The following is a 10,871-nucleotide window of genomic DNA, read 5'->3' on the forward strand; positions in this document are numbered from 1 at the left end:
TTAAGTGAAATCAACCCTGGATATTCCTTGGAAGGACTGATGCTGAAGCTGAAGCTCCAGTATTTTGGTTATCCGATGAGAACAGCTGACTCACTGGAAAACTCCCTGATGCTGGGAAGGACTGAGGACAGAAGGAGAAGAGGGTATCAGAAGATGAGGTGGCTGGATGGCATCACCTATGCAATGGACATGAACTTGGGCAAACTTTGGGAGATGGTGAGGGACAGGGAGGCCTGGTATGCTGCAATCCATGGGGTCACAAAGAGTCAGATATGACTGGGCGACTGAACAACAACAACTCTGCATATAGTCACTTCCCAGGTAGCGCTAGTGGTAAAAACCTGCCTGCCAATGTAGGAAACTTAAGAGATGCAGGTTTGATCCCTGGGTGAGGATGATCCCCTGGAGGAGGGCATGGCAACCCACTCCAGTATTCTTGCCTGGAGAGTCCCCATGAACAGATGAGCTGGCAGGCTACACTTAATAGGGCTACAAAGAGTCAGACATGAGTGAAGTGACTTAGCACCCATGCACGCTGCGTACAAGTTAAATAAGCAAGGTGACAATATAGAGCCTTAATGAACTCCTTTCTCAATTTTGAACCAGTCTGTTCCATATCTGGTTCTAACTGTTGCCTCCTGACCTGTATACAGGTTTCTCAGGAGGCAGGTAACGTGGTCTGGTATTCCCATCTCTTTCAGAACTTTCCAGTTTGTTGTAATCTACACAGTCAAAGGGTTTAGCATAGTGAATGAAACAGAAGTAGATGCTTTTCTGGAATTCCCTTGCTTTTTCTATGATCCAGTGGATGTTGGCAATTTGATCTCTGGTTCCTCTGCCTTTTCTAAATCCAGCTGTACATCTGGAAGTTCTCAGTTCAGGTACTGCCGAAGCCTAGTTTGAAGGATTTTAAGTATTACATTGCTAGCATGTGAAATTGGAGAAGGAAATGGCAACCCACTCCAGTATTCTTGCTTGGAGAATCCTGTGGACAGAGGAGCCTGGATGGCTGCTGTCCATAGGGTCGCACAGAGTCGGACACGACTGAAGTGACTTAGCATGCATGCATGCATTGGAGAAGGAAATGGCAACCCACTCCAGTATTCTTGCCTGGAGAATCCCAGGGTCAGAGGAGCCTGGTGGGCTGCCGTCTATGGGGTCACAGAGTTGGACACGGCTAAAGCGACTTAGCAGCAGCAGCAGCATGTGAAATGAGTGCAATTATGTGGTAGTTTGAACATTCTTCAGTATTGTCCTTCTTTGGGATTGAAATGAAAATTGACCTTTTCCAGTCCTGCGGCCACTGCTGAGTTTTCCAAATTTGCTGGCATACTGAGTGCAGCACTTTAACAGCATCATCTTTTAGGATTTGAAATAGCTCAGCTGGAATTCCATCACCTCCACTAGCTTTGTTCATAGTAATGCTTCCTACGGCCCACTTGACTTCACATTCCAGGATGTCTGGCTCTAGGTGAGTGACCACAGTATCGTGGTTGTTTGGGTCATTAAGACCTTTTTTTTTGTATAGTTCTTCCGTGTATTCTTGCCACTTCTTAATCTCTTCTGCTTTTCTCAGGTCTTTGCCATTTCTGTCCTTCACTGTGCCCATTCTTGCATGAGATATTCCCTTAGTATCTCAAATTGCCTTGAAGAGATCTTTAGAAGAATTCCTTAGAAGAAATGGAATAGGCGTCAGAGTCAACAAAAGAGTCCAAAAATGCAGTACCTGGTTGGAATCCCAAAAATTACAGAATGATCTTGGTTCATTTCCAAGGCAAATCATTCAACATCACAGTAGTCCAAGTCTATGCCCCAACCTCTGATGCCCCAAAATCTGAAGTTGAACAGTTTTATGAAGACCGACAAGACCTTCTACAATGAACACCGAAAAACAATGTCCTTTTCATCATGGAGGATTGGAATGCAAAAGTAGGAAGTCAAGAGATACCTGGAGTAACAGGCAAGTTTGACCTTGGAGTACAAAATGAAGCAACGCAAAGGCTAACAGAGTTTTGTCAAGAGAATACACTGGTCACAGCATACACCCTCTTCCAACAATACAGGAGATGACTCCACACATGGGCATAACCAGGTGTCAATGCCGAAATCAGATTGATTATATCCTCTTCAGCTGAAGACAGAGAGTTCTATACAGTCAGCAAAAATAAGACCTGGAGCCGACTGTGGCTCAGATTGTCAGCTCCTTATTGCAAACTTCAGGCTTAAATTGAAGAAAGTAGAGAAAACCACTAGGTCATTCAAGTACGACCTAAATCAAATCCCTTACAGTTATACAGTGGAAGTGACAAATAGATTCAAGAGATTAGACCTGATAGACACAGTGCCTGAAGAACTATGGATAGAGGTTGGTAACGCTGTACAGGAGGCGGTGACCAAAATCATCTCCGAGAAAAACAAATGGCAAGAAGGCAACGTGGTTGTCAGAAGAAGCCTTACAAATAGCTGAGAAAAGAAGAGAAGCCAGAAGTAAAGGAGAAAAGGAAAGTATATCCAACAGAATGCAGAGTTCCAGAGAATAGGAAGGCGAGATAAGGAAGCCTTCTTAAGTGAACAACGCAAAGAAATAGAGGAAAATAATAGACTGGGAAAGACTAGAAGATCTCCTCCTTTGTGGGTCTTTCCTGTCGCTGCACTTGCATCTCACTTCTCTGCTCCTGGACCAACGAGACGTCCTCCCATTAATACCTTCCTTTTGACTTTTCCGCACAGCGCCTTTAAAAAAAAAAAAAAAACAACCACCCTCCTTTCCCGTCTCTTCCCCCAATTGTGGAAGAGAGGCAGGACTTCCGGTTCTTTTCAGAGCGACTGCCGGAAGTGAGTGCGCGCAAATCGGCTCTGCCAAGTCTGGCGGGTTCAGGGTGTCTGCGCTAGTTGCTGCTTTCGGGCACGAAAAATGCCAGGTCTGGCGGCCGCAAGCCCTGCCCCATCTGAGTCGCAGGAGAAGAAGCCGCTGAAGCCCTGCTGCGCCTGCCCGGAGACCAAGAAGGCGCGCGATGCGTGGTCAGTGCGCAGTCCGGGAGGGGGCGGCCGGAGGCTCGGCGTGTAGCGTTCAGGCACTTCTGCCCTGCCTGGGGCTGGTGTTGGTCCTCGCTTAGGCGTGGGGTGCTCTTGAAGGTTATAGAGGCCAATAGGCTTCGCTCCTGGCTGTCTGTAGACTGAGCCCTTAGCTCACCCTTGGGAAGCAGATGAAGGGATTGGAAAGAGGTCACATTGACTCGGGTTTGCTTCGTCCACTCATTCCTTCCTACAGAGGGTTTCTGAACGTGGAAATGTTATGGGTCAAGCACTGCCTTAGGTTCAAAAAACATAGAAATGGGTAAAGATACTGCTTGATTTAAAGGATCTTAAAGTTAATGGAGCATTAAAGTTAATGATTGCTGTACGAGGTTTGGCAGTATCAAAGAGTACATTTCTGGTGATTTCTCCCAAAATTTAGACATAGTAAGATACAGGGTACGTTTCTTAACCCTACGAAAACCCCCTTATCCCCACCTCTTTTAGCTAGATGATTTAAAAATCAACCAGGCTATGACATAGATGACATTACAGTATTCAGAATAGTACACCTAGATTACCATCAACTCGCATTCTTGTTTTTATTGTATACAGCCTCTATTGTGGAACAGATATCTGAAGGAATCTTCAGATAATGTGAGTGTTACACCTCTCCCTCCAGTCCCTTTTTGTCGTCACATAGAAAGTAAAGAGAGCATAAGTGACATTAACACTAAGTATTTTGCAAGTAATACTGTAAAGGGAGAATTGAAGACTACAGTGGGATACTGTGCTTCCACAGTTAAAAACAGTAGGTGCTTATTGAACTTTCAGATAGTATTGCATCATGATTAAGAGCCTGGGATCCAGCTTCAGAGTTTGAGTCCTGGTTCACCAACCAGCTTTGTGACCTTGAGCAAATTAACATCTCTGCCTCATATCTGTAAAATGGGCCTAAAATTTCTGCCTTCAGCATTACTGTGCTATAAGTCATATTTGGTGCCTAGCACAGTATTTTCAGTATTTAATAAATGATCAGGGCGAGCTAGCCATTATTTTCATAAGGAGCTTGCTAACCCATGCAGACAGCCATTAAAGCTAGTTAAAGATAGGTTGTATTTAGAAGGAAGGAGAACCTACCTTTTTTAAAATTAACTTCTGCATCAATTACCTCTGACCCTATGGCAGCTCCCCAGGTATCTAGAGTCAGGAGTCAGTTTTTTCATGTAATTGATTTTTAATGTGGTCCTAGTCTTTACTTTGTAACTTTACAAGTGAAAAGTTCTTTGATCATCATGAATGGGGCTCCTCAGGTCGCCCTTGGCAACCAGATGTTTTTTGCTTTTTGTGTTGGGTGTCTTGTGCCTAGAAGTAAATTTATTTAGAGGTATTTGAATGTGGAGCAGAATAAAAAATGTAATTCCTCTGTGATAGGCAAAAAATTAAGCTCTTCTTTCTGTACCTTTAATGTTAACTTTTTACTCAGTTTATTTCATTACAGAGCAGTATTATTCCTTGGATATTGTCTAGGGTCAGTATTTAATATGCATAATTATTTCTTCAAATCAGAGTCTTCTACCCCCGAAAACTAGTTATCTGTGGAACATTTTCAGGGGCAAGGAAGTATCACAAGAACCAGTAAAAACAAATTTGGTGTAAAGCCATTTGGTATAATACCATTTTTAAAACTCCAGCTGTATTCTGTCAGATCGTGTTCTGCCTCACTCATTATCACTTATGCTTACTTACTGCTAATGTGTTTAATGCCTACTTTATTAACAAGTACATTTTGTTTTATAGCATCATTGAGAAAGGAGAAGAGCAATGTGGACACCTAATTGAAGCCCACAAGGAGTGCATGAGAGCCCTGGGATTTAAGATATGAAATGGTGAGCATGGTGCTTTCCTAGTGGGAAGGTAATACATAGGCTGATTGCTTCAAATTTGTGTATTGCTTTACAGGTTTAGCAATCATTCGGCAGCATTTTTGGGGCTTCCCTCATAGTTCAAGTCGGTAAAGAATCTGCCTGCAATGCAGGAGACCCAGGTTCAATTCCTGGGTCAGGAAGATCCTCTGGAGAAGGAAATGGCAACCCACTCTAGTATTCTCACATGGAGAATCCCATGGACAGAGGAGCCTGGTGGGCTACAGTCCATGGGATCGCAAGAGTCAGACATGAATTAGCAACTAAATCACCACTTGTCTGAAAGGTAGCCTACCTGGTTAATCTAACATGCCTAAGTATAACTAGAAAAATAGCTTTTCAGTTTCTAGTGTACAGAGTAAAATGATGCTAATAAATTGAGAAATATGGGACTTCCCTGGTGGTCCAGTGGTTAAAACTCCTAGCTTCCACTACAGAGTCCCTGGGCTCCATTTCTGGTTGGTCAAGATCCTGTATGCTGCATGTTGCCACCAGAAAAAAAGAAATTGAGAGGTGTTTTATGGATTTGGGAAGGGGAGAATTAAGCTTTCAAGTAAGGGCTTGACAAAAGCTCTTAGAGTTATGTTAGAGATAGAAGAATCATGGCTTAGGAAGTTCAGAATATCCAGACAAAATTCAGTTGTCTGATTAAAAGGGAAATATTCTCTGTTTTTTGTTTCTAACCTTGTGAGTTTTTAGGAAGAGCTTTTAAAAAAAAATTAGTTTATAATTGGAGGCTAATTACTTTACAATATTGTGGTGGTTTCGCCATACATTGACATGAATCAGCCATGAGTGTACATATGTCCCCCTGTCCCGAACCACCCCCTCCTACCTCCCTCCCCATCCCATTCCTCTGGGTTGCCCCAGTGCACCGGCTTTGAGTGCCCTGTTTCATGCATCAAACTTGGACTGGTCATCTGTTTCACATATGGTAATATACATGTTTCGATGCTATTCTCTCAAGTCATTCCACTCTCATCTTCTACCACAGAGTCCAAAAGTCTGTTCTTTATATATGTGTCTCTTTTGCTGTCTCACAGGGTCATCGTTTCCATCTTTCTAAATTCCATATATATGCATTAACATACTGTATTGGTGTTTTTCTTTCTGACTTAGGAAGAGCTTTGAAATACGGAGTAGGCAGCACATGGAAGCATTGCTTTCTGCAAAACAGAAATGGAATTGTTGCTGTTTCTTTTGTACCATGCTTTATTCTATTAAAACTAAAACCTCTTTTTTTTTTTGGCTGTGCTGGGTCTTCGTTGCTGCATGGGTTTTTCTCTAGTTGCAGAGACTAGGGGTACTCTCTAGTTGGGGTATGCTGACTTCTCATTGCGGAGGCTTCTCTTGTTGCGGAACACAGGCTCTAGGGTGCTCAGGCTTCACTTGGACTCGGGAGTTGTGCCTTGAAGGCTCTAGAGCACTGGTTCAGTAGTCGTGGTGCATGGGCAAATTTGCCACGTGGCTTATGGGATCTTCCCAGATCAGGGATCGAACCCAAGGCTCCTGCATTGGCAGGTGGATTCTTTACCACTGAGCCACCTGGGGAAGCCCCTCTGGACATACCAAGTGTTCAGTAGAAGATTCTTGATTAAATGAATGAATAAATGAGGAAACTAAGGCCCATATGTATGAAGTGACTACCTATAGGCAGGGTCAGACCTGTAACCTCTGTCTCTAGACAGATTCCCTCTGCTTGGTGCCCTTACTCCCCCATAAGATCCACACCATACCACCATTTTAATAATAGCTGAGAGATAAAGCCAAAGCTACATACCAGTAGAAAAGTAATAGAAAGCCTGGCTTCTTTCCCTTTCACCTGTTTCCTGTCTCTCTGGAATTTTACATGTGACCAACCTTCCTCATTGAGCTGTGAAAAAGGGGGGATAAGGAACCAGCTGATAAGAAGTATCACTATGAGGTGGAAAACAGTCTATTCTGAAAGTCCTGAGGCTTAACTTTGGTTCTCCTGTTCTCTAGCTTAGCGTGTGTTTTACTTGAACTAAATATATGTTCATTAAGATACTAATCTAATCATATCTGAGTTTTACTTTTTTGTTTATAAAAAGAGAACCATAATATATTTTGTGATTTTTATGTATGGTATTATCAACCTGTGTATACTAGATATACTTAAGTGACTTTTTAGAAATCTCATGGTGAATCATTTTGTAAAATAAGTAAATATGGTTGTGGGGAGCTTAAGAAGTATAACTATTTTTAAAAATATACTATTTTTAAAAAGTACAACTTGATTACTTCAAAGACATTGAATTCTCAACATTTGTATATGATTTACTTATCCCTTTCTTTCTAGTCAGTTGTGTAAGCTGTTGCTTAGGGTTAAGCCTGCCTTGATAAAAAGGGTGATTTTTTTAAATGTTGATTTTAGGAGCATCAGAAGTTTTGCTTGGACTTCATGTGGATCTCAAAGGTGATACAGTTATTGCTATAAGTAGCATATATTCACAAGGACCAGAAGATATCATGGTTTTCTTTGTTATTGGGACAGAGAACGAGAGTGATTCCTATGGCTTCATTTGTGTATAAAAGAAAATGCAAGAGCTTTGGACTTAGAAAACAGTTGAACCAGTTGTGTGGTACTGAGCAAGTCCTTAACTTTCTGAACCTTAGTTTTCTCATGTGTAAAGGAGAGAGAACAGTACATGACCAAACTATTTCTTATGAGTCATCGTGATGATTAAATGATATGTGTATGAATAGGCTTTTTAAACTGTCAAAGAGAAACCAGATAGCCATATCTTGGAATTGTGGATAGCAGGCATTCTATTGAGGTCTGTTTAATATGTGTCATGATTACGTATTTTTGAATCCTGGTTATGAAAAGAATCTGAATCCACATAGGGCGTTTCTTAGGATTGAGAATATGTTTTTTATTTTCAGCATAATGCTGCTTTTGGAAGAGGAACAGGTGTTTGGATCTACTTTGGTCCCAGGTGCCCTATTTCCCTATCCCCCATGGGGAAATGGAGGGACCATGAAGTTAAAAAAAAAAAAAGACTTGCTCAAGTTAGCAATGGATAGGTGGTGAGATTAAAACTAGAAACTTTATCTTTTGTTTTGTTTTGTTTTGGCTGCTCTGGGTCTTTGCTGTGTGCGGGCTTTTTCCAGTTGAACAGAGCAGGGGCTCCTCCCCTTCGCGGTGCCCGGGCTTCTCATTGCGACGGCTTCTCTTGTGAAGCACAGCTCAGTAGTTGTGGCTCTAGGGCTCTAGAGCATGGGCTCAGTAGTTGTGGAGTATGGGCTTAGTTGCCCCAAGGCATGTGAAATCTTCCTGGACCAGGGATCAAATCTGTATCCCCTGCATTGGCAGGCAGATTCTTTACCACTAGACCACCAAGGAAGTCCAAATCTAGGTCTTTTTTACTCTCCAGATTGCGAGCACTTTATACTTCACTCCTTGCACTTAATGAGATTTTACTGCCAACGTATTCGTTTTTAGGTTTACCTAAGACTTTATTTTGAATACTAGTTACAAAGACCTTTTGTTGAAATACGGAGGTGGATATAACTCAGTAACCAGGTCAGTAACTGGGTAAAATTCAACACTACTATCTGCGCTGTTATAAGATAAACTTAACTAAATTGGTATCTCTTACACCATTAGACCACATTTTTCTGAGTATAGCTTCAAAGGAAAAATATTTTGCAATCTCAGATCTTCCCAGGAATGATCATGAAAGTTCCTTAATTCAAAAAACCTTAGTAGCTTTTATTTTCTAAATAAGATCTTAATTGTACCTTGAATCCAGAAAACTGAACTTAATATGAAAGTTAAGTACATTCAACCAGAAGTGTACCTTATAATCATCTGAGGAATGGTTACCAAAATTCACAAGCTTGAGCCCAGATCTGCACCTGTTAACTGAAGCTCCTAGATAATTTTCAGGTGTTCCTCTCTTTAAGAACCACTGGCTTAAGCTGAAGAAGTTAGTAGGGATAATGCTAAATATAAATTGTCTAAAGATTTAATAGCAGCAAAAACAGAGACTTGAAAACTACTCCTAAGAAAAACTAAAGCTGCGCTAGGACTTCGTTGACGTGTGAAGAATTTCTAGTTGCGACATGCAGGGGCTACTCACTAGTTGGGGTACACGGGCTTCTCATTGTGGTGGCTTCCCTTGTGGAGTCCAGGTCCAGGCACACAGGTTTCAGTAGCTGCAGCATACAGGCTTTAGAGTGCCGGCTCTCTAGTTTTGGTGCACGGGCTTAGTTGCTCCATGGCATGTGGAATCTTCCCAAACCAGGGATCCAACCCGTGTCCTCTGCATTTAGCAGGTGGATACCTATCCACTGGACCACCAGGGAAGTCCATGACTGCTTCTTTTACTGAAAGAGAAACTAGAGGAACCTAAAACCTACTTAGAAATGGTAGCTGGTATCTTTTTGCCTTTAAGACCCAGGAGGCACCTAGAGAACACAGTTTGGGGGCTAAAATCTTTGAAATAAAGGACCAGCACTGAGTGGTGGTGATACTCAGTATTTAAAGTTTGATTGAACTTAATATTTGGTTAACATGTGCTTAAAATATGCTGATTTCACACACACAAAACAAACTCAGAGACAACTGATGATGTTTGAAAATATGATTCTGAGAGTCAAGAAAAAGGGTCATTTTTGCTATTTTTACATTTATTCATTCAATCGATATCTATCTACTGTCAAAGACTTTATACCCAGAGGCTCTCAGTGGGTAGCCCCCCTGATAATGAGTAGCTGTTAACAAAAGAGGTAGCAATGCTATACAGACTGCTATCTCTTGAAATGATGGGTGACATCATTTTTGCGTATGTTTACATGTATTCTTCCTCTGAGCCTGTTAGAAAAGAGAGAATTTATGTATTTGTATTGTTGATAAGGCTTATCTTTTCTAAACCAAATGCAGGAATAGCTAGGTGAGGGAAACACTTGAAATAGACTTGAAGAGTTGGCCAGTCCAAATTACTTAGCTACCTTGTTAGCATTGTTCCTGTCTTCTGGGATAGGAGTGGGGGTGGGTACCGAGCTGTTTGGAGAGACACCTGCTGTGACCAGCAGCCCTATCCTCTGCTGCTCTCCCTTTTTGATCTTTCCAGATTCATTTCAAAAGTGTTACCCTTACTTTGCCCTTGGGTTTCAGTGAGTAACTTTCCACAGGAAATGCCTTGTATACAGAGCTGACCTTCCTTCCACTTCGTGGATCTTTGCCAAACATACTTGAGTCAGCAAGGAGGGGGTTGCAAGTCTCTTCTCTTGAATATCTGTAAAAATAAACTTCTCTGGGGAAGATGTTTTTGAGAAAATAAATGAACATATAGTTTTTACTTCAACAAAGACTTTAAAGATTAAACCTTGTAATGGATTAAACAGTTTCCGTGATGTTTTTATAGTTAAAGTTAAGCAAAACTAGAATTTTAAAGTGTAGATCTTTTATTTCGTGACTGGTTTAGAATAATTGTGGCAGTTAGTTGATAGTCCTCGGCTGAAGCATATATTTCTAGCATCTTCATTCCTGACTCCATAGGTCTGGCATGTTTGAAATTGGAAACTTTCTAAAATACATTTTTTTCTGCAGGTGGTCTGCTCTGGGAGTGAATAGTTCCTGAAAAATGAAGAAGATTCAATAACTTTGGGAGTTCCTTGCTGAAAATTGATAAATAAAAAATTATTTATAATTTATTTAAAAAAATCCCTAGTTAAAAGTCTTCAGGTGTGTTTCTTTTTGTATTCCTCACATCCTCAAGTGGAATTTATTTTTCTTAAGGAATATCTGTGGGTTTCTCATTTGTGGATTCAGACAACCTTGGATCAAAAATATTGGCGGGTGGGGGCAGGGGAATTCCAGAAAGTTCCAAAAAATAAAACTTGAGTTTGTCATTTTTTTAATCTATTTACATAGTATTTACAACTGTTTACACTGTATTTACA

General features: G+C 41.2%; 1 protein-coding gene across 1 annotated transcript; it reads left to right on the top strand.

Moving 5' to 3' along the window:
* The first annotated feature begins 2,817 nt into the window (after nucleotides 1–2,817).
* LOC122675935 (cytochrome c oxidase copper chaperone) lies at nucleotides 2,818–10,624 on the top strand. The gene is made up of 3 exons (XM_043875139.1): nucleotides 2,818–3,021; nucleotides 4,816–4,904; nucleotides 10,519–10,624. The coding sequence occupies exons 1-2, from the start codon at nucleotides 2,915–2,917 to the stop codon at nucleotides 4,898–4,900; spliced, it is 192 nt and encodes a 63-aa protein (XP_043731074.1). The 5' UTR covers nucleotides 2,818–2,914; the 3' UTR covers nucleotides 4,901–4,904; nucleotides 10,519–10,624.
* Nucleotides 10,625–10,871: the final 247 nt, after the last annotated feature.

The sequence above is a fragment of the Cervus elaphus genome, chromosome 19 (assembly GCF_910594005.1).
Source record: "Cervus elaphus chromosome 19, mCerEla1.1, whole genome shotgun sequence".
Lineage (NCBI taxonomy): Eukaryota > Metazoa > Chordata > Mammalia > Artiodactyla > Cervidae > Cervus > Cervus elaphus.

What these genes read in the sequence shown, in the direction of transcription:
- LOC122675935 (XM_043875139.1), top strand. Translation starts at nt 2,915, where the DNA reads ATGCCAGGTCTGGCGGCCGCAAGCCCTGCCCCATCTGAGTCGCAGGAG. An exon ending in AAGAAGGCGCGCGATGCGTG is followed by an intron (nt 3,022 to 4,815) that starts GTCAGTGCGCAG and finishes TTTGTTTTATAG; the next exon opens with CATCATTGAGAAAGGAGAAG.